Source organism: Somniosus microcephalus, chromosome 9, assembly GCF_052327205.1.
Source record: "Somniosus microcephalus isolate GS21.2 chromosome 9, FLI_Smic_1.0, whole genome shotgun sequence".
NCBI lineage: Eukaryota > Metazoa > Chordata > Chondrichthyes > Squaliformes > Somniosidae > Somniosus > Somniosus microcephalus.
In genome coordinates, this window is record NC_140995.1 from 218454914 (window position 1) to 218479458 (window position 24545).

The window sequence follows — 24545 nt, forward strand, 5'->3', positions numbered from 1 at the left end:
GTTTTTTGGGGATTTATTGTCAGGGCCCAAGTCTGGCAGCACGACTCCAGCAGGTCCATAACAGTTCCTCACTATGTACACCATTACCAGGCTGAGACTGGGGGGTTGGGAGACTGATATTGGGACAGGAAGGGGAGGTTGGGAGACTGGAAATGGGGGGCGGTCTGAAAATTGGGACTAGGGGACGGTCAGGAGATTGGGGCTCGGGTCAGTCGGCAGATTGGTCCTCGGGAATCTGGGAACTGGGGGTCGGGATGATTGGGGTTGGAGTGAGGGGGGAGAGGGAAATTGGGGACTGGTAGTTAGAGGGGATTAGGGTTGAAGTGGGGGAGAGATGAGTGAGGTAGGATGGGCATGTGCTCCTTAATTTCCAACAGAGCCAGGAGCAACAGCAGCAAGTGAGTGGAAGCAATGCCCAGAGCGGAGCAGCCAGTAAAACATAGAAGATAGGAGCAGGAGTAGGCCATTCGGCCCTTCGAGCCTGCTCCGACATTCAGTGAGATCATGGCTGATCATCCAAATTCAGTACCCTGTCCCTGCCTTCTCCCCATATCCCTTGATCCCTTTAGCCTTAAGAAATATATCCAACTCTTTCTTGAATATATTTAATGAACTGGCCTCCACCGCCCTCTGTGGCAGAGAATTCCACAGGTTCACCACTCTCTGGGTGAAGAAATTCCTCCTCATTTCAGTCCTAAATGTCTTACCCCTTATCTTTAGACTATGACCCCTGGTTCTGGACTCCCCGGCCATCATAAACATCCTTCCTGCATCTAGTCTGTCCAGGCCTGACAGAATTTTATAGGTTTCGATGAGATCCCCTCTCAATCTTCTAAACTCCAGTGAGTATAAGCCCAATCGACACAATCTCTCCTCATACGTCATTCCTGCCATCCCAGGTATCAGCCTGGTGAATCTTCGCTGCACTCCTTCCATGGCAAGAACGTCCTTCCTCAGGTAAGGCGACCAAAACTGCACACAATACTCACGGTGTGGTCTCACTAAGGCCCTGTACAACTGTAGCAAGACATCCTTGTTCCTGTACTCGAACCCTCTTGCTACGAAGGCCAACATACCATTTGCCTTCTTAACCGCCTGCTGCACCTGCATGCTTACCTTCAGCGACTGGTGCACAAGAACACCCAGGTCTCTTTGCACTTCCCCTTCTCCCAATCTATTGCCATTCAAATAATAATGTGCCTTCCTGTTTTTGCCACCAAAGTGGATAACCTCACATTTATCCACATTAGAGTGCATTTGCCATGTTTCTGCCCAATCACCCAACCTGTCCAAATCGTACTGGAGTTTCACGACATCCTCCTCACAGCTTACCCTCCCACCCAGCTTTGTGTCGTCTGCAAATTTGGAGATATTACATCCAATTCCCTCGTCCAGATCATTAATATATATTGGGAACAGCTGGGGTCCTGGGACCGATCCTTGCGGTACCCCACTAGTCACTGCCTGCCACTCGGAAAACGACCCGTTTATTCCAACGCTTTGCTTTCTGTCCGCCAACCAGTTCTCTATCCAAGTCAATACTGTTGCCCCCAATTCCATGTGCCTTAATTTTGCACGCTAATCTCTTATGTGGGACCTTATCAAAAGTCTTCTGAAAGTCCAAATACACCACATCCACTGGTTCTCCCTTATCTATTTTACCAGTTACATCCTCAAAAAATTCCAGTAGATTAGTCAAGCATGATTTACCTTTTGTAAATCCATGTTGACTTTGTCCGATCCTGTCACTGCTTTCCAAGTGCTCTGCTATTACATCTTTTACAATGGACTCTAACATTTTCCCCATTACCGATGTCAGGCTTACCGGTCTATAATTCCCCGCTTTTTCTCTACCACCTTTTTCGAATAGTGGGGTAACATTAGCTACCCTCCAATCCATGGGTACTGTTCCAGAGTCGATCGAGTTCTGGAAGATGACCAGCAATGCATCTGCTATTTCTAGGGCCACTTCCTTAAGTACCCTGGGATGTCGATTATCAGGCCCTGGGGATTTATCGGTCTTCAGTCCCATCAATTTTCCTAACACCATTTCCCTACAAATACTGATTTCTTTCAGTTCCACCCTTTCATCAGACCCTATGTTCCCCAGCATCTCTGGGAGGTTATTTGTGTCCTCCTTTGTGAAGACAGAACCAAAGTATGTATTTAGTTGGTCTGCCATTTCTTTGTTTCCCATTATAAATTCCCCTGATTCTGACTGCAAGGGACCTACGCTTGACTTCACCAATCTTTTTCTCTTCACATATCTATAAAAGCTTTTACAGTCAGTTTTTATGTTCCCCGCAAGCTTACTCTCATATTCTATTTTCCCTTTCTTAATTAATCCCTTTGTCCTCCTTTGTTGAATCCTAAACTGCTCCCAATCTTCAGGTTTACTGCTTTTTCTGGCCAATTTATATGTCCTCTCCTTGGATCTTATGCTATCCCTAATTTCCCTTGTTAGCCACGGTTGAGTCACCTTTTTTGTTTTATTTTTATGCCAAACTGGGATGAACAAATTCTGTAGCTCATCCATTCGGTCTTTGAATGTTTGCCATTGCCTATCTATCGTCAACACTTTGAGTGCCATTCCCCAATCAATCCTACCTGGGGTCCTTACTGTGGGTAAGTAGTGAAAGATTGTTTCCACCGCTGGGCGATGGGGGAACAAGGTTACTGAGACTGAGGATTCTCACTGCACATAGGGAGCATCACATACTCCGAGGATTGAGATGCAAGAGGACTGAGTATGGGCCGGCAGCGGCTCAGGGTAGTTCTGTGGAGCTGAGCGGTGCACTCCTGCTCCTCCACACTCCACAGAAGGGGAAGTTAAAAAAAAACATTCTCTTGTAGGAACTGGGGTTCCTAGCCGAAGAATTGAGATCGACTCAGAAAATGAAAAACAATAACATTTAATGAACAAACGAAGCTGTACTTGAAACTGTAGGATACAATGCAAATAGGTCTGGTCTGCTTGAAAGCCTCTCTGGAACTGCTAGAAGGTTCCGAGCTCAACTGCTAGCAGGTTCCGAGCTCAACTGCTAGCAGGTTCCGAGCTCTACTGCTAGAAGGTTCCGAGCTCTGACGTCATCACGCTCTTTCCGCTGTTGAGAGATCACGTGATGGACGGCATGACGTCATCACACGGAGTACAGGAAAGAAGCCCTAGCACAGTTAACAGATACATTAAAGGTGCAGCCCCCAGCTGTACTACATTGCTGTAAAAGGAATTATATACAATTGTCCGTAATCCTCTGGTGGTTCCGCCACATGCGCCCCCCCCCCCCAAGAATTGCTTTTAACAGAGAAGGTAAGGTGAGAAGGGGGCCTGACGAGTCGGTCCGACCGACTGCGATACCCCGGCAGCTGGAACGGAGCGCTAGAAGACGAACTGGTCCTTGGCTGTGGTTGGGATGACGCCGCAGGCGGAGGAGAAGAAGAGGCCGGCTGTGGTCAACCCGGTGAGGCGGGCACTGGCGACTCGGCGGATGACTGTGGCTGTACTGGACCGGCAGTCGATGGTGGACGACCACGACGAGGCGGCTGAGCGGTGACGACTGGTTCGCTCAGATCCAGATGCGCCGGTTTCAACCTGTCAATGGAGATGTGGTCAGGCTTACCGCCGACGTCGACTGTGAAGGACTTGTCACCTGACGAGATGACGCGGAACGGACCTGTGTAAGGCGGTTTGAGCGGGTTTTTGCGAGCATCCTGCTGAATGAACACGTATTCTGCGCTCTTAAGATCCACCGGGACATGGGAGCGCTGCAGGTCATGATGCGACGTAGGCACTGGGATGAAATTCCTAGCCGCTTCCTGGTGGCTGACGAGCTGCTGAGCTAGGGACCGGGGTTCCGTGTGAGGAGGAAGAAAATCGCCAGGCACTCTGAGTGGTTGGCCGTAACCCAGCTCTGCTGAAGAAGAATGTAGGTCGTCCTTAGGCGCCGTGCGAAGACCTAGCAGCACCCAAGGGAGCCTGTCCACCCAACTAGGCCCACGGAGACTAGCACGCAGTGCGGCTTTAAGGGACCTGTGGAATCTTTCACACAGACCGTTCGCCTGTGGATGGCAGGCGGTGGTACAATGAAGCTTGGTGCCCAAACCTTGAGCTACGGCGTTCCAAAGCTCAGAGGTAAATTGAGGCCCCCGGTTGGAGGAGATGTTAGCCGGTACCCCGAACCTAGCTACCCACGACGAGATGAAGGCTCTGGAGACGTCTGCCGCTGTGGTGGCAACCAAAGGAATTGCCTCTGGCCACCTGGTGGTGCGGTCTACCACGGTGAGGAGGTGAGTGTACCCGCGAGAGGAAGGGAGAGGACCAACCAGGTCCACGTGCACATGGTCAAATCGACACTCCGGAACCGGAAAAGTGGCGACTGGGGCCTTAACATGGCATTGTATCTTGGACTTCTGGCAACTCACGTAGGTATTGGTCCAGTCACGGACGTCGAGATGCATGCCCTTCCAGACTAATTTCTTTGCCATGAGTCGTTGTGACGCTCTCATGCCAGGGTGTGACAACCCGTGGATAGTGTCGAAAATTCTCCTGCGCCATTCGACTGGAACGATTGGACGTGGGACGCCCATCGAGATGTCACACAGGAGTGTGGTCCCTGCGGCCTGGAAACTGACATCAGCCACTTGTAAGCTGGAAGGTGCGGTCCGGTATGCCTGCACTTCAGGGTCTGCCTTCTGTTCTTTTGCCAAACCAACATAGTCGACTCCCAGGTGTACTGCGTGGAGCTGGGCGCGGGAGAGACAATCCGCCACCAGGTTGTCTTTGCCCGAGACATGTTGTATGCCGGTTGTAAATTCAGATATGTATGTAAGATGACGTTGTTGCCGTGCCGACCATGGTTCCGCTGTCTTGGCCATTGCAAAAGTAAGTGGCTTGTGGTCTACAAAAGCCGTGAATGGGTGTCCTTCCAGTAGGAAGCGAAAATGGCGGATGGCCAGAAACAATGCCAACAACTCCCTATCAAAAGTACTATACTTGCGTTCGTTCTTCCGCAATTGGCGGCTGAAGAAAGCCAGTGGTTGCCATGTGCCGTCGACCCACTGCTCCTGTACTGCCCCGATGGCATAATCAGATGCGTCGGTGGTAAGGGCAATGGTTGCGCCCGGAAGGGGATGTGCCAACATGGTCGCAGCAGCCAAAGCGTTCTTAGTGTCGAGGAAAGCCTGGTCCATCTGGGGTGTCCAATCGATCGGGTCTTTTTCTGATTTACCTCTGAGGGCCTCGTACAAAGGTTGCATCAACAATGCCGCCTTGGGGACGAACCGATGATAAAAATTGACCATTCCCAGAAATTCCTGGAGGGTCCTGACGGTCTGAGGAAGAGGGAACGAGGTGACTGCTTCCACCTTCGTGGCCAGCGGGACGGCGCCTTCTGAGGTGATTCTGTGTCCCAGAAAATCAATGCTGTGCAACCCAAACTGGCACTTGGCCGGGTTGATAATAAGGCCATTTTGGCTGAGACGAGAAAAAAGGGTACGCAAGTGCGTAATGTGTTCTTTCGTGCTGTTACTGGCAATAAGGATGTCGTCCAGGTAAACGAAGATGAACGGCAGATCGCGCAACACGGAATCCATGAGACGTTGGAAGGCTTGTGCTGCATTCTTCAGCCCAAACGGCATACGAAGGAACTCAAAGAGCCCGAAAGGTGTGATGACGGCAGTTTTGGGGACGTCCTGAGGATGCACGGGCACTTGATGATAGCCTCGGACGAGGTCTACTTTGGAAAAGATGGAATTCCCTGCCAGGTGGGCCGAAAAATCCTGAATGTGATGAATTGGGTACCGATCCGGTGTGGTAGCCTCATTCAGGCGTCTGTAGTCGCCGCATGGTCGCCATCCGCCGCCCGGCTTAGGAACAATGTGTAATGGCGAGGACCAAGGACTATTCGAACGTCGAATAATACCCATGCGTTCCATTGTATGGAACTCCGCCTTGGCGGCCGCGAGTTTACCGGGTTCCAGCCTTCGAGCTCTCGCATAAACGGGGGATCCTGTCGTGGTAATGTGGTGCGCCACACCGTGCCTCGCGAGTGAAGAAGAAAATGTGGGCCTGGTGAGCTCAGGGAACTCACTGAGAAGACGAGAGAACTCATTTGGAGATGGGACTGCACAGGCAACTGACCAAGACATCGCGGTGCTTCGGTGGCAGGGGACCGAGTGAAAAGTGGAGGCACTGATTAGCCGGCAGTGTCGGACATCGACGAGAAACCCGTTTGCGCAGAAGAAATCTGCCCCCAGGATGGCCTGTGAGACTTTCGTCGTGACGAACTCCCAAACAAAGCGTTGGCCGCCAAAACTCAACTGGACCCTACGCTTTCCGAACGTGCGAATGGCCACACCATTGGCTGCCTCAAGGGGGGGACCTTGACCGCCGGATTGAAGATCTAGCTTCAACGCTGGTAGGATACTGCACTGGGAGCCAGTATCACAGAGAAAACGTCGCCCTGACAGGGAGTTTGTAATGTATAGGAGTTTCCCTGCGGACCCAACGGCCATCGCAATTCCGGCGCATCCCTTAGGCCTTATTGATCTTCTCAGAAACCGCTGGTTTGAGGTAGTTTTTTTTTTCTGGTGATAAACTGCAGGGCAGATGGCAATTTCTGGCCTTCGCACCGAAATGAACGTGGTATGCACACCAACCTGCAGGAGGAGGAGTCGGATTCGCTCTTGTGGGGGATGGGCGCCTCGTGGTTGCACAACATGGCTGTGTGTAGGAGCATATTTTATCCGCCTCTGCAGCGAGTTCAGCATAGTTTTGGCGCCTCGTGGCTGTACAAGATTGTTGTGAGACGGTGAATATTTTATCCGCTTCCGCGGCGAGTTCAGCACAACCCATGATCGCGGAATTGGCCAAGGCCGTCTGTACTGGCTCTGGTAGTTGACAGAGAAACAGCTCGCGGAACAGAAAACATTGCGATTCCGAGCCCAAAAGCGTGAACATTTGGCTCATGAGCTCTGAGGGTTTTGAGTCCCCGAGGCCGGGCATGGAGATAAGTCTGCGAGCGCGCTCCGACTTGGACAGACCGAAAATCTGCAGTAAACGTGCTTTTAAAGCTTCGTACTTGCCATCGTTCGGTGACTCTCGAGGAGGCTGATGACCCGCGAGGCCGTGGCGCTGTCGAGGGCGGAGACCACGTAATAATAACGGGTCAAATCCGCTGCTACTCCCCGGATTGCAAATTGGGCTTCCGCCTGGAAAAACCACGCGGCTGGTTGTTGCTCCCAAAATTGCGGCAGTTTGAGGGTGACGGCGTTCGTGTCCACGAAAATTGTTTGAAGAAATCGGGGTCACCAATGTAGGAACTGGGGTTCCTTGCCGAAGAATTGAGATCGACTCAGAAAATCAAAAACAATAAAATTTAATGAACAAACGAAGCTGTACAGGAAACTGTAGGATACAATGCAAATAGGTCTGGTCTGCTTGAAAGCCTCTCTGGAACTGCTAGAAGGTTCCGAGCTCAACTGCTAGCAGGTTCCGAGCTCTACTGCTAGAAGGTTCCGAGCTCTGATGTCATGACGTCATCACGTTCTTCCCGCCGTTGAGCGATCACGTGACGGACGGCATGACGTCATCATGCGGAGTACAGGAAAGAAGCCCGAGTGCAGTTAACAGATACATTAAAGGTGCAGCCCCCAGCTGTACTACATTGCTGTAAAAGGAATTATATACAATTGTCCGTAATCCTCTGGTGGTTCCGCCACACTGTCCCATTTCTTCAGCGGTCTGCAGCAGCCCCTTTTAAGATATAGAATTGAATCCTGTAATAGCCAATAAGGGACAGAAACGGGAGTAATTCCCTGAACTAATGCAAATCTCTGTGGAGGTGATTTTTGATGAATCCTAAAGATCAAGTACATTGCAGGTGGCGACATTCAGTGTGAGGCATCCACATATGCTGTCTTTGTTTTCTACTTTTTGTGGTTTTTATCTATTTCCCTATCTGTGTATCTCGCACACTGAATGTCACCACTGCAATATACTTGAGCTTTAGGGTTCTTTAAAAGTCACATCTACAAAAACAACCACAAAGAGTAGTAAACAAGCAAAGACAGTGAGAAGGAAATGGAAAGAGTTAGGGACAAGAAGCAGAGACACAGTTTCATAGAAGAGAGAGAGACATTTTAAAAAAGTTTTATTCATGAGTCACCTCACAGTAGCTCAATTATATTTTGTTTGAGTGGTGCATACTTGTGACTTCAAGGAGAACTGGGGTAGAGCTACGAAGCCTGACAGATTAACACACACCGATAAAGCAGCAAGATCGCTGAAGGTTAATAACTGCATCTTTGAGACTTCAGCTAGCTCACACTGGGGTCAGGATCTCTTCCAAGGCAATTTCCAATGTCATCGGTATTCATTTATGCACAACAATGTCAAAGGTAATCATAATTTTGTCATTTCTCATTCAAGGACTACTGATAGTGAAATTCCTTTACACACAAATTGACTTAGTAAACTGAGCAGCACCGTGGTAATTTTTCCTACATGTAATAAGCCATATATAATGTTCTATATGTGCAATGAAATCATAAACCTATTTATAAAGAATGGGTGTATTATTTTGCTATACATCGTACACCGAGGAAATCTTCTGCCATGAACAAAAAGCAACATACTGCAGATGCTAGTATTCTGAAACAAAAACAGAAAATGCTGGAAACGTTCATCAGGTCAGACAGTATGTGTGGAGAGAACAGACTAGACATTTTGGCTACTGATTCTTTCTGGGTTCGGTTACAGTCCTGAGGAAGCGTCCATACCCGAAACATATCTGCTCTCTTCCGCTGTGAAGCCTCCTCTCTAACTTGACCCTTGTTGCTTTTTGCTGTTACAGGACAGAATGCAATCGTCATAGTAGCTGGGGCTAACCTGCTGTTAAATTCAGAAGATTTGGAGAGAGCTTCCAAAGTAATCCGTTGTGCGAAGGTGGTTGTCTGTCAGCTAGAAATTCGACCTACCATCACATTAGAAGCCTTGAAAATAGCTCACAAGGCTGGAGGTGGGCACAGTGTTATTTAAGGATCGAGCAATGGTGTATCAAGTTATTCTGATTTGATGGGGTAGATTTTCAACTTGCTGCCCATTATAGAGTCAGGTGGTTTCTATAACGACAGCTGATCCACAATGCAGTATTAATTCCGAGCAACAAGTCAAACATCTGCCCTGATGTGTCCAGTTAGTTCACTGGATTTTTTACTTCTAATTTCTATCAGATTAAGTAACATTCTCAGATTAACCTCGACAGAATATAGTGATCAAGCAGCACCCTTGGTTGCCATGACACCACCATCAGCTTTCAAATGTTGATGTGGCATTCTGCTAGTTATTGTAAAGTAACACTATCACCATATTTGATCATTTGGCTTGCACTTCTTTGTTTCTGGAAGCAAGCTGTGCCTTTAAGTTGCACAATCCTGCTGTAGATGTGTGGTTTAAAATTGCTTCAACAGCGTTTTTCTCGTCTGCTAATTTTCAACCTCTGCTCTACCATTCTCTTTAGAATCTGTAAAACGCGTACATATGTAAAATAGGCATCTATCAGTTGAATGGAAAAAGAATGTCAACGTTTATATTTTATTCCCTTGTTTCCTAGTTTCTGATGAATGTTCTTTTTCTCCTTTCTTTAGTGTTGTGCTAATATTTGATTTATTCTATTTTCTCATTATCTGTTTATTTTCTTAAATTGGCAGAGATTATGAACCGTACTACTTTGCAAACATGTCATTACTGTGTAACCTGATGGCGTAGTTTCATCAACTCAAGCAACTATGGATAATAATACTGAGGAATTTCTGGGTGCAGCTATACTGCCACTTAGTCAAGTGTTTCAAGTGGTAGTATAACTCCAGAAACAACTGAACCCACTAAACCCCTAAGGTGTCAGACCCTCACCTTCCCCAGAAGGCCATCACATATCGGTTTGAGTTTGCTAAGTGCAGAATAACTGCAGCCTCAGTGAAATCAGAAGGTGGAATCTTCTCTTTAAATTGTGAAAGTGTGTATGACCATATCACAGAATCACAGAAACCCCACAGTGCAGATAGAGGCCATTTCGGCCCATCGAGCCTGCACCGACACATATCCCACCCGATCCCCGTAACCCCTACACCAACACATATCCCACCCTATCCCTGTAACCCCACGTATTTAATCCCCCTAACACTAAGGGTCAATTTATCATAGCCAATCAACCTAACCTGCACATCTTTGGACTGTGGGAGGAAACCGGAGCACCCGGAGGAAACCCACGCAAACACGGGGAGAATGTGCAAACTCCACGCATATATTGAGTAGCAAAAATCCTTGGCCTGTTGATATTAGCAAATTGGAGAAAATTTACTGATGTCTGAGCAACCCGCACTTTCAAACTTAATTTTGTGCAAATTGTGAATTTTCAGCAGCTCCTGCCTTGGCACAGATAAACAGGTGTGAAAAGGAGGAGATTGGCATTCCAAAATTCAAATTAAGGTGTGCAGGATACTTCGCTCGTAGGTGGTGCAACTTCCTGTGTGGCTCTTATATTTAATTAAGCATTCCTGTAAGTGCTGGCTATTTGACTATAGAGGAGCATCCCAGATGATGTTGCCTTTACCTGATGTCCACACATAAATCAATAGATAGGAATATGGAGCTGAAACACTGGCCAATTGTTCCTCGCCCTGACCCAGTCCCCTACTGCTGCCCTGGATCAGTTCAGCTAACTCAGCAAAGTCCAGGGATTGAACCTGGAACCTTCCTGGTCTCTGCGGCTCTAAGATACTCGCTGCCTTAATGTGCATTGTGGAAAATTGCCATAAAATTGGGACTGTAATACCCAGCTTCATGGTTGATTGAAATCGGGATTGAAGTGAAGACATAAGACAAGTCAGGGTTTGTTTCTATTTGTGGTTGAGAATAGGCCTCGAAGCTTTTTTTTAAATTCGTTTGTGGGATCTGGGCGTTGCTGGCTAGGCCAGCATTTATTGCCCATCCCTAATTGCCCTTGAGAAGATGGCGGTGAGCCGCCTTGTTAAACCACTGCAGTCCGTGTGGTGAAGGTACTCCCACAGTGCTGTTAGGTAGGGAGTTTCACGATTTTGACCCAGCAACAATGAAGGGTTGGCGATATACTTCTAAGTCAGGATGGTGTGTGACTTGGAGGGGAACTTGGAGGTGGTGGTGTTCCCATGCGCCTGCTGCCCTTGTCCTTCTAAGTGGAAGAGGTCGCGGGTTTGGGAGGTGCTGTCGAAGAAGCCTTGGCGAGTTGCTGCAGTGCATCTTGTCGATGGTACACACTACAGCCACGGTACGTCGGTGGTGGAGGGAGTGAATGTTTAAGGTGGTGGATGGGGTGCCAATCAAGCGGGCTGCTTTGTCCTGGATGGTGTCAAACTTCTCGAGTGTTGTTGGAGCTGCACTCATCCAGGCAAGTGGAGAGTATTCCATCACACTCCTTACTTGTGCCTTGTAGATGGTAGAAAGGCTTTGGGGAGTCAGGAGGTGAGACACTTGCCTCTGACCTGCTCTTGTTGCCACAGTATTTATGTGGCAGGTCCAATTAAGTTTCTGGTCAATGGTGACCCCCAGGATGCTGATGGTGGGGGATTCGGTAATGCCATTGAATGTCAAGGGGCGGAATTTAGACTTGTTTGTTGGAGATAGTCATTGCCTGACACTTCTGTGGTGCAAATATTACCTGCCACTTATCAGAGGAGTTGTGAATGGCGCTGAACACTGTGCAGTCATCAGCGAACATCCCCATTTCTGACCTTATGTTGGAGGGAAGGTCATTGATGAAGCAGCGGAAGATGGTTGGGCCTAGGACACTGCCCTGAGGAACTCCTGCAGCGATGTCCTGGGACTGTGATGATTGACCTTCAACCACCACAATCTTCTTCCTTTGTGCTAGGTATACCTCCAGCCAGTGGAACGTTTACCCCCTGACTCCCATTGGCTTCAGTTTTACTAGGGCTCCTTGATGCCACACTCGGTCAAATGCTGCCTTGATGTCAGGGCAGTCACTCTCACCTCACCTCTGGAATTCAGCTCCTTTGTCCATGTTTGGATCAAGGCTGTAATGAGGTCGGGAGCCGAGTGGTCTTGGCAGAACCCAAACTGGGCATCAGTGAGCAGGTTATTGGTGAGTAAGTGCCGCTTGATAGCACTGTCGATGACATCTTCCATCACTTTGCTGATGATTGAGAGTAGACTGATGGGACGGTAATTGGCCGGATTGGATTTGTCCTGCTTTTTGTGGACAGGACATACCTGGGCAGTTTTCCACATTTGTCGGATAGATGCCAGTGTTGTAGCTGTATTGGAACAGCTTGGCTAGAGGCGCGGCTAGTTGTGGAGCACAAGTCTGATTAATGAAAATCTGCAGCTGGCCTTTCAGAATCCGAGGTCAGGAGATGGGTAGTCAACAACAGCACCTTTCATTTATATAGCGCCTTTAACATGGTAAAACATCCCAAGGCACTTCACGGAGCGTTATCAAACCAAATTTTGAGTCATATCAGGGGATATTACAACAGATGACTAAAATTTTGGTTAAAAATGTAAGTTTTAAGGAGCATCTTAACGGAGGAGACAGAGGTAGAGAGGCAAAGAGGTTTAGGGATGGAATTACAGAACTTAAAGCCTAGGCAGCTGAAGGCACGGCTGCCAATGGTGGAGCAACTCAAATCGGGAATCTGCAAGAGGCCAGAATTGGAGGAACGCAGAAATCTCGGAGGGTTGGAGGATGGTATATAAATAGGGATGGGCTTCGCCATGCGGGATTTGAAACCAAGGATGAGAATTTTAAAACTGCGCCGTTGCCAGACTGGGAGACAATGTAGATCAGCGAGCACAGGGGTAATGGGTGAATAGGACTTGTTGCGAGCTAGAATATGGGCGGCAGAGTTTTTGATGAAGTCAAGTTTATGGAAGATGGGAGGCCGACCAGGAGTGCATCGGAATAGTCGAGTCTAGAGGTAACAAAGGCATGGATGAGGGTTTCAGCAGCAGATGAGCCAAGGCAGGGGTGGAGACGGGCGATGTTACGGAGGTGGAAGTAGGCGGTCTTGGTGATGGTGTTGGTATGTGTTTGGAAGCTCATCTCCGGGTCAAATAGGAAAGCAAGGTTGCAAATGGTCTAGTTCAGCTTCAGACAGTGGCCAGAGAGAGGGATCGAGTCGGTGGCTAGGGAACAGAGTTTGTGGCGGGACTGAAGACAATTACTTTGGTCTTCCCAGTATTTAGTTGGAGGAAATTTCTGCTCATCCAGTACTGGTTGTCAGACAAGCAAATCAGAGTCAGTGGAGGGGTCGAGGGAGCTGGTCAGCACATCATTCAGCATCTCAGCTTTTGCTTGTAGAACAGACAGATTGAGGCGCAGCAATAAGGTTCCCAGTTTATCTGTCACAATTGGGTCATATGGTTGTTGGGGAGTTACTTTTCTTTAAAGAAAGATGTAGAATAATCACTTTAGTGGAGTGGGTGGTTTGAACTCTGTACTCGAAAGACTGTGCTGTACGTTGGATAGCATGCTTATTCCTACGTGGAAAATTTACTAGGTTGCAGGCCCCTTGAATGATAGTTAACATTCTGAGGACAGTGCAGAAAATAAAATCAAAGCGGATAAGTGATGTTCACCCCAAATTAAGGAGAACTGTATGTAAACAACTGAAGCACATGGGGCCATTTAATTTATTGGCAAGAGAAGTGTGCTGAATTGCCTGGTATATGAAATATGGAAACTCTCCAGAGATTGAGCAATGCACATGTACTGTCTTGCCGAATCAATGAGAGGCTAAATAATTAAAGGCTTGTCGATCCATTAACCTACCCTCAGTTTCGCAAGCTAGCTGGGAAGGCCATTTCTCAATCTATAACTTGGCCATTGAAGAGAAAGGAGATTGCGGGGAAGTACTTTTTGCTCCCCCTTTGTTGCACAACAAAATTGCACAGTTACCAAATATTTCTGCAATTTTTTTTTTTCAATGTCAGTTTAAGTGACAAACTCGAGCCCCTCGGATGGGATTTTCCCTCCTTGCTAATCTGCTCCGGTAACTTAAATTACAGGAAGTAACTTCATTGCAAACAGTGAGAAGTGCAACTTTAGACCGGTGTCCAGAGATGCCTAATCCCTGGAAATTGTGCTGCAGGTTGGGAATGCAAATTTCCTCGGCTGTAGTCGGGTATTCCCTGAGCTTGGAACTTCCGAAGGCCCTCAGGCAGGACTCTAGTCGCAACCAAAAATGATAGCAATGGAGGAATTGGGTGGGACACACAGGATGTGGCATCATCAGAGCAGCCCCATTGAGAGAAATATCATACTCGGAGCTGTCCAGGTCGACGCTAAAACTGATGCTTCAAAACAACCTTGAAATCATATCTTCTAAAAGTATCATTTATTATTTCTATGAAAATGAAGACTACTTTGAATACTAATTACTTCTCCTACACTTTCCTTTCCCTTTAACGATTTTGTGCCTTTTAATTTTTTATGTTTGTTCTTGAACAAGCTGCACGCCCCTTGTTGAGTGAATTATGTTATTCTATTTGAAATAAAATTGGGTTGAAGCCTGTTATACATGGCAGTACAATCAAGGCGTTCTTTTGATCTCATAAGCCACAAATGCAAATTTGAAGCAATAGACAAGATTGCCAGAATGATAATCATGTTACAGCTCATATCTCCTCCCCTCCTCCATTGCAGTGCAACTTTGTTTTGTATTTCAGTGGTTGTGTTGCTTGCAGTCTGCTACTATTTTACCATGACGGCCTTCTCAAAACAACAGTTTTTTAATGTGATTGGAAGTAAAGGAAGTGCAACTGCAGTTAAGGCACAAGTCACCTACTGGCTCAAATTGCATGATGAGGGCCAGTGGGTGTTCAGAAAAGTACACTCTTGTCTGTAGGCGTGTGTGACAGAGAAACCTTGAGAGAGCCTCATTCCCAACAGAAATGGTTCCCTTGCCAATGGCGAGCTCATAAAAAACCCCTCTTTACCAAAACTGCTTTGTTAGTTACAGATTTCACGTAACTAGTTCTTACTTAGAAATGTCCCAGTTACCATCTGCATACGAACCAAAAAAAGATTTTGGATGGTTTTGCTAGACAACTGGATTGCTGAATTTAAGCCCACTTAAACTGGTAAAAGTACAGTCAGGTTTTACACAATTGGCTCTGGTCTTTCTATTCCATACTTAATGGGAACTCTAATACATAGGATGTGGTGTTACATTGATGGAGTGCCTTTGACAGAAAGTGTGTGGACCTCCCACCATTGACGACACTGTTAAATATTAAAAAAAAGCCTCCGGAGACCCAACAGAATTGGAAACCAACATTATTATTGGTCTCGAGAACTGCTCTGGGTCTCCAGTTAAACTAAAAGTGTGGAATTGGATTCCTCCTTATAGCTCGAGGAATCGTAGGTTTCTGAGTTTGATTTGGAGTTTCAGCGGGAAGAAAAGTAATTGGGGAGAGATTGCAGGTCTCCATTTGAGCACCACTCTTACGAAACCATATTACATCATATAAAAGCACCAAAGGTAGGTATGCATAATCAGCCTTGGGTCTAGATGTCTGGAAACAAGATGATATTTAAAAAAATATATCTGCACATCATCTTGAATTCTGAGCCACTAGACTGCCATCTGAGGAAGATGTTCTTTCAGCGAGAAGTGTCCAAACCAAGAGATGTGCACATATATATTTTGTTAATATATTCCTTCTCTCAGTAATCCAGTACAGATTCCATTCCTGTAATCTTGCAGTAGTAACACAAATGTAATGCTATACTGAGGATATAACCCAAATGGGATTTTTTTTTTTTAACCAGCTTGGAGTTCACAAATGGCACATCTCCTCCATAAAGCTGTATATTTACTGACAAAACCAAGTAGATAGTCTTGGGCAAAATGTCTCCTGGCCTATTTCCAGTATTTTAAGTTAAATGCACTCCTTGCCCAAAAATATATTTAGGGATGGGCAATAAATGCTGGCCTTGTCAGCGACGTCCACATCCTGTGAATGAATAGTTAAAAAAAAAATTTGCTTTCCCAATTCCAATTATGTCAGATTATTCTGCCATCAGCTTGGGGAAGGGATAAAAGAGACTTCATTCAAATGACTAATTTTCTATCCAGACTGGGAATAATGTTGGTTTGGACACATCTCGCTGAAAGAATAACATGTTCCACAGATGGCAGTCTCGTGGCTCAGAATTCGAGATGATGTGCAGATATATTTTTTAAAAATATCATCTTGGTATGCAAATGATGATAAACAGCTTGAGCTTTGCACTTGTTGTTTAGTACCTTATCTGAACCCCTCCCTGGAGCTATTTTATTGTAATCTCTCCCAAACATTATTCTCAAAACATTTATTACCTTTTAATGCCCTTTTCTTTTTATAAAACAAATCTTTCAGTGAAAACCATCTTCAATCCTGCTCCGGCTGTTGCTGATCTCGATCCTGAGTTCTACAAAGAGACAGATGTCTTCTGTTGCAACGAGACTGAGGTACTGTCGTGCTATATCTTATTTTATACTAGCTGATGCACTGAGTTAACTGTCTTTTTGGTCCTGGAACCCAGGTTCAAAAGCAGCCCAGGTTGATGAGATTAAACTCGTTCTTCTCTTGTCAGTTACAAGTCATGGTTTTTCTTTGCACACAGCTGTTTGTGCAGTTCAGCAATTCTATTGTTCTAACTGCTGTACATTGTTAAATGATTCTTTCATACTTTGGTCACCAATATTGTGCAACAAAATTCTTAATCCTTGCCTGCAGCGTAATGCTGACAACTATGAATAAAACAGGATGTATTTCTACATGCCGTGAAGTAGAAGCATACCTGTAGAAATGTATGTCTTTCTGCTTGATTGCGTGTACATGGTGCGATATGGTAAAGGAAGTATTTTATTACTGGGCTGATTTATTGGGCACCGAATGCAAATGCCCGGACCTCCACCACCAACAACAACTCTAGTTACACGCGTATACCTGAGCCAAGCCTGGATTTCCAGTGTCCCAGGCCATTTCCTCTTTGCTCCCAAGATATGGATCCCTTTGCCAAGAATAACAGTTGCTACAAAATCACCACCCATGTGTAAAATGTGCCTCCAATTATATTGTTTTTGGTGCTCGGCACACACTTACCGGCTGCCAATATCCCCTAGTGACAACATTGGTTTCTGGACTTCAGCTCACATTTGTGTCAAATATGTTTTTTTTTAGTGTTTGAATAAATGAATGATTTAAATGGGCTGTGGTACAACAATTTATCATTTGTCTATTTAAACATTCAGCTCTTAACATAAAGCTTTCCTGTGATCCATCCAAGGGTGTATTTCCTTGTTAGATTGAAACAAAGATTTTATATTGGTTTCATATTTCTCACTACGCCAATTCATATATGTGTGTGTTAGTTATATAATGTGTGATGTAAGAATTTGGGGGGTTCCAAACAATGCTGGGAAATTGTGTAAACTTTTTTTTAAAGACTGCTTATATTGGGAAGAAAATGCAGGAAGCTGGTCTTTGCTTGTCTGGGACCTAAATATTTGTGTGTATGTGTGGTGGGGACCAGAGTCTATTCATAAGGATCTCCACTTGCTGAGGATTCTGTGTAGGTGGGGACAGTTCTCTTGAGGACTGTTTCTCTAGTTCTATTCTCTGAATAGTATATGTAGGAGGAGCTAAACTCCACAGGGAAAAATTGTCTGGAGTTGATTGAAATTCTGTTCCAAGCACAGAATATCTGCGCAAACAAGTTCATGGTTTGCTTTTATTGAAACAATTACTCCAGTTATTGTTGCTGGTAGAAAGAAAAAAGCAACATCTTTACTCCCTCCCAGCTGGTCAATTCCCTGGTGTGGTTTCCATTTTTGCTCTCTCAAGTCCTTGAGCATGTCTGGCACACAACTGGTTTAGCTATCCATCACCAGATCTGGCTGGACCACATCAAGCGCTTTTGAGCCACAATGTCCTCTACCAAAACTGCACATGACTCTAGGATCATCCTGGAGAGCAAAGATAACCCTGGCTTCTTTTCTGCACTACCAACTGTCTCCTTTAAACCCCTCTCCCCTGCCCCTTCCATCCTCACCAACAAGTGTGAGGTGCTCATGGACTTCTTTGTCGCTAAGATTGAGACCATCCATTAAGCGGCTTCTGCCCCTTCCCCTTTCCAACTGAGCTAAAATCTCCCCCCAGGTTCCCTCCCTGCCATAGCCCTGAACCCACAACTTTCTCCAGTTTCTCTCCTATCTCCCCTCATGCCCTCTCTGAGCTGATACTATCCATGGGACCCACCTCTTGTCCCCATACACACTAAACTGCTAACTAGCCAATTTCCCTTCCTGGCCCCCATGCTATCTGACATTGTACATGGTTCCCTCTTCTCAGATGCTCTACCCCACCTTACAAAACCACTGTCATCGCCCACCCCCCTTCAAAAAGCCCACCCTCAACTCTTCTGTCCTTGCAAACTATCGCCCCTTCTGCAACCTCCATTTCCTCTCAAGTTCTTGAGCGTGCTGTCTCCTCATAAATCTGTGCCTATCTTTCTACAACTCCATGTTTCGATCTCTTCAATTAAATGTCTGTCCCTGCCACAGGACTGAAACAGCCCTAACCAAAGTCACATATGACATACACTGTGACTGTGGTGAAGAATCCCTCCTCAACCTCTCTACAGTCGTTGACAGTATCGATCACACCATCCTCCCTCTATTGTCCAGCTTCGTTGGATTGCCCTCGTTTGGTTCCAGCTTTACCCATCCGATCATAGCCAGAACATCTCCAGGAATGGCTTCTCTTTCTGCCCATGCAGAATTCTGTCCTTGGAATTCCCCAAGGACCTATCCTTGCCCCCCTCCTATTCCTCATCTATGTCCTGCCCCTTGGCGACATCATCCGCAGACATAGGGCTCGATTTTCCAAGCCCCGAGGAGGCGGGCATGGAGGCGGGACAGCACGTAAAATCGGAGGCGGGAGGATGTGCAGCTTCGGGTCCCGTCTCCTGGAGGCGGGAAAGGCTTTTAATCCTTTTAACTGCCTGTTAACAGGTAGTTAACAGGCAGAAAAAGGGATTAGTGCCATTTTACCTTCACAGGTGAAGGCTTCCCAACCTCGGAGAACATCGCCGGGTTGGAGGAGACGTGGAGGAGGTCTGCGGCAGTCGGAGGCACCTGGAAGTAAGGTGTAGAGGTGAGTGATGGGTGCAAGTGTGGAGTGGTAAGTATGCAAGGTGAGTGCTAAGTTTAAAAAGTGTTCACTTACCTTGTTTTACTTCTGTAGCCTTTAGCCGTGCTGGATCGGGAGAGCGGACATCCACCTTGTCAATTTCAGGTAATGACTGATGGACCCTCCGATCCATCAGACAGCTGAAATTTACTTTTTTACAATGTTTTTTCAGTCCTCACCACAAAAACGAATCAAACTCAAGAGAATGTCAGTCTTTGACAGCTTCACAGAGCTGTCAAATGCTGTCATTTCTTCTTTCAAGAAGTCTTGACAGATAGCACGTCTGATGTTGACGTGATCTGTCAGTGACTTCCTCCTAATTGGCTTGCTGAGCCCGCCGGGCGGGCTTAACAAGCTCAATCGGGGGAAAATCCCTCTGAATGGTCAGGCGAGGATGGAGGCGGGACATTGACACGACAAGCAGCAGTCCCGCCTCCAAGTCACCTCCATTGACAAAATCCAGCCCATAGGGTCAGCTTTCACGTGTTACTGATGATACCCAGGTTTACCTCCCCTCCATCTTTCCCGGTCCCTGCACTACTTCTGTGTTGTCGGACTGCTTTTCCAATATCCAGTCCTGGATAAGCTGTAATTTCCTCCAGTTAAACATTGGGAAGACTGAAGCCATCGCCTTCAGCTCCCAACATAGAAACATAGAAGATAGGAGCAGGAGTAGGCCATTCGGCCCTTCGAGCCTGCTCCGCCATTCAATGAGATCATGGCTGATCATCCAAATTCAGTACCCTGTCCCTGCCTTTTCCCCATATCCCTTGATCCCTTTAGCCTCAAGAAATATATCCAACTCTTTCTTGAATATATTTAATGAACTAGCCTCCACCGCCCTCTGTGGCAGAGAATTCCACAGGTTCATCACTCTCTGGGTGAAGAAATTCCTCCTCATTTCAGTCCTAAATGGCTTACCCCTTATCCTTAGACTATGACCCCTGGTTCTGGACTCCCCGGCCATCAGAAACATCCTTCCTGCATCTAGTCTGTCCAGACCTGACAGAATTTTATAGGTTTCGATGAGATCCCCTCTCAATCTTCTAAACTCCAGTGAGTATAAGCCCAATCGACACAATCTCTCCTCATACGTCATTCCTGCCATCCCAGGTATCAGCCTGGTGAATCTTCGCTGCACTCCCTCCATAGCAAGAACGTCCTTCCTCAGGTAAGGTGACCAAAACTGCACACAATACTCAAGGTGCGGTCTCACCAAGGCCCTGTACAACTGTAGCAAGACATCCTTGTTCCTGTACTCGAACCCTCTTGCTACGAAAGCCAACATACCATTTGCCTTCTTAACCGCCTGCTGCACCTGCATGCTTACCTTCAGCGACTGGTGCACAAGGGCACCCAGGTCTCTTTGCACTTCCCCTTCTCCCAATCTATTGCCATTCAAATAATAATCTGCCTTCCTGTTTTTGCCACCAAAGTGGATAACCTCACATTTATCCACATTATAGTGCATTTGCCATGTTTCTGCCCAATCACCCAACCTGTCCAAATCGTACTGAAGTTTCCCGACATCCTCCTCGCAGCTTACCCTCCCGCCCAGCTTTGTGTCGTCTGCAAATTTGGAGATATTACATCCAATTCCCTCGTCCAGATCATTAATATATATTGTGAACAGCTGGGGTCCTAGGACCGATCCCTGCGGTACCCCACTAGTTACTGCCTGCCACTCGGAAAACGACCCGTTTATTCCAACTCTTTGCTTTCTGTCTGCCAACCAGTTCTCTATCCAAGTCAATACCTTGCCCCCAATCCCATGTGCGTTAATTTTGCACGCTAATCTCTTATGTGGGACCTTATCAAAAGCCTTCTGAAAGTCCAAATACACCACATCCACTGGTTCTCCCTTATCTATTTTACCAGTTACATCCTCAAAAAATTCCAGTAGATTAATCAAGCATGATTTACCTTTTGTAAATCCATGTTGACTTTGTCCGATCCTGTCACTGCTTTCCAAGTGCTCTGCTATTACATCTTTTATAATAGACTAGCATTTTCCCCACTACCGATGTCAGGCTTACCGGTCTATAATTCCCCGCTTTTTCTCTACCACCTTTTTTGAATAGTGGAGTAACATTAGCTACCCTCCAATCCATGGGTACCGTTCCAGAGTCTATCGAGTTCTGGAAGATGACCAGCAATGCATTTACTATCTCTAGGGCCACTTCCTTAAGTACCCTGGGATGTAGACCATCAGGCCCTGGGGATTTATCGGCCTTCAGTCCCATCAATTTTCTACACAAATACCATACCCTCGCCACCAATTTCTGCATCCTATTCGACTCCAAGCTGAGCTTCTGACTTTATATCCTCCATCACAGAGACTGCCTACTTCCACCTCCATAACATTGCTCGCTTCTACCCCTGCCTCAGCCCATCTGCAGCTGAAAGCTTCATCCATGCCCTTTCCACCTCAAGACTCAACTATTCCTATGGTCTCCTGTCCGACCGCCAATCCTCCACCCGCCGTAATCTTCAGTTCATCCAAAACTCTGCTGCCTGCACCAAGTCCTGCTCACCCATCACCCCTGTCCTTGCTGACCTACATTGGCTCCCGGTCCCCCAACACCAATTTTAAAGTTCTCATCCTTGTGTTTGAACCTCTTCATGGCCTTTCCCTTCCCTATCTCTGTAACCTCCTCTAGTTCTGCAACTCCAGCACCATCACCCCACCTCCCCAGACTCTGCTTTTCTGAATCTGGCCTTTTGTGCATGTCCCCCTCCCTTCACCCCAGCTTTCGTCCCGGCCCCACACTCTGGAATTCACTTCCTAAACCCCTCCTTTCCTCTTTTAAGACCCTCCTTAAAGCTTTTTGTCCGATTGTCTCCTTTGTGTTGGCGCCCATTTTTCTTTCATTATGTTTCTGTGAAGCACCTTGGGATGCTTTTCTACATTAAAACTACTATATAAATGCAAGTTGTTGTCTTATGACATACCACCTTGTTTTGTCTCTGAACTGTCTCACATTTAATGAATTACTTTGACAGCCAGTTGTTACAAAGACTGTTGTTATGGTGGTGATGGAGGCAAGACGAGTTGTTGCCTCTACCACCACAACATTTAGGATATTGCATTTTCATAATCTGAGAAGTTTGTCAAGTACTCCTGTTATGAATATTGTAATTGGGGAAAATATGCGATTATATGGATTAAAATGTTATGCCTTGGTCAAGAATTTAAATGAGGTAAAAGGGAGTGGGTGAGAATTTTTTTTTCATACATTCTTTCTGAATCTACTGTGTCACATTTGGAGATCAATACTTTTATGCTTCCATCTACAAAAGACTGAACTTAAACTACCAGAGTTCATTACTTCAAAACCATGCTCCATTGCATTCTATCGCCCATCTTAACACTGAAATTAATCTTTGTTTTATCAACTGGACCTCCCTTATTGCCCCCTCAGTTGAGATCAGTGAACCCAACACAGTTTGAGAATGAAACCTGAAACCTTCTAGTTTGTATTGCTTGAAGCTGCTGTGCATATAGGTGTACATTCACAGAAATTTTATGAGACTAATTAGGTCTACAATTGCACACATTTTATGAGTGTACATTTCCATATATAGTTTATGAAGTTACTCACACTTCCTGACAGCACGGCATCTGCAGGAAGACTGTATTGCCACATCCAAGTTTGTTGTACTAAAAGCATTGCATGTGAGAGGCCTAGGCAGTTTATTTGGGCTTGGGGATAGCGGGGACGAGCCCTGCATGCTGGTGGTCCCTTATCAAAATTCATAGCTGGGAATTGAAGCTCGGGCTCCCCTCCCAACTCTCCGACGCAGCCTACAATTTATACACATTCAAAAGAGACCAGTTAAGAGCCAGAAGCACCCCATTGTCGATAAAAATCTCTCAGTCTGGAGTCAGGTATGTGCCTCCCTTAAGATCTCATGAGGTCTGTAAGCTATCTCCCTAACATAACACGATGGAGGTTTCCAGGATGATGCACCTCAGCTGATTGCAGAGCCCGGCATGAGAAAGGGGTCAGCAAATCAGGCCCGTTCTTACATGAAGGCCAGATTATAACCTTCCACCAGCTAGCTGATAAGTTTCACCTCTTCCAACATGACCTCCAGATCATAAGAATAGTACGGCCAAACTAGTGTTTCATAAAGGTTCATCATAATTTCCTTGCTTTTGTACTCTATGCCTCTATTTATAAAGCCCAGGATCCCGTATGGAATTAACTGTTTATTAACTGCTTTTGTTAACCTGTCCTGCCACCTTCAAAGATTTGTGCACAAGCACCCTCAGGTCTCTCTATTCTTGCACTCCCTTTAAAATTGTACCATTTAGCTTGTATTGTCTCTGCTTATTCTTCCTACCAAAATGTATCACCTCACACTTTTCTGCGTTAAATTTAATCTGCTGTGTGTCCGCCCATTCCACCACATGTAGCACTCCTCCAGATCCCTGCAATACTTTTCAGATTTTAGCATGACCCACTTGGAACTCTTCTCCACTCTCCAATAGCTTCTTGTGGATCCACCTTTCTACCAATCTTACCTACATGACCAAGGATGGGACGGAAAGCCTGGGAGCAACACCTAGGCTAACCATTAAGAGAGGAGAGACGTCACAGAGAATGGAGGCAGACCCTAAACACCACCATCTACAGCTAAATGCATGAAAATCAATTCAAAATCATACATCATACATACTGCACTGTTTGCAAACTCCACAAATTCCTTTACTGCTTACCAGGTAACTGCTGGAGGGGCACCATCCTCCAAATATTCTATTCATAATCATCCCTCCAGCCTTTTAATGTTTACAATCAAGTTTCATGTACATTTCATTCTGATAGGTCATTATTTATAAATGAATTAGACTTGGATATAGGGAGTACAACTTTGAAGTTTGCGGATGATACATAAGAACATAAGAAGTAGGAGCAGGAGTAGGCCATATGGCCCCTTGGGCCTGCTCCGCCATTCAATAGGATCATGGCTGATCCGAACTTAGACTCACGTCCACTTCCCTGCCCTCTCCCCATAACCCCTTATTCCCTTATCAGCTAGGAAACTGTCTTTCTCCGTTTTAAATTTATTTAATGTTGCAGTTTCCACAGCTCTCTGAGGTAGCAAATTCCATAGATTTACTACCCCCTGAGTGAAGAAGTTTCTCCTCATCTCAGTTTTGAAAGGGCAGCCCCTTATTCTAAGATTATGCCCCCTAGTTCTAGTCTCACCCATCAGTGGAAACATCCTCACCGCATCCACCCGATCAAGCCCCCTCACAATCTTATATGTTTCGATAAGATCGCCTCTCATTCTTCTGAATTCCAGT

At 46.2% G+C, this 24545-nt stretch overlaps 1 protein-coding gene across 5 annotated transcripts in view; it reads left to right on the forward strand.

Annotated features, from left to right (window-relative positions):
* Window positions 1-24545, forward strand: part of rbks (ribokinase) — a 211282-nt gene that overhangs the window by 74481 nt on the left and 112256 nt on the right. For 4 of the 5 annotated variants that reach the window (XR_015079620.1, XM_085997914.1, XM_085997917.1 and 1 more), the window contains exons 5-6: window positions 8853-9017; window positions 16418-16509. Coding sequence is in view for 4 of the 5 variants with exons in the window: in XM_085997914.1 (XP_085854040.1) it covers window positions 8853-9017; window positions 16418-16509 (257 nt within the window). In the remaining variant the exon portion in view is untranslated. The remainder of the gene's footprint in view (window positions 1-8852; window positions 9018-16417; window positions 16510-24545) is intronic. The other variant, XM_085997916.1, reaches the window with a different exon arrangement.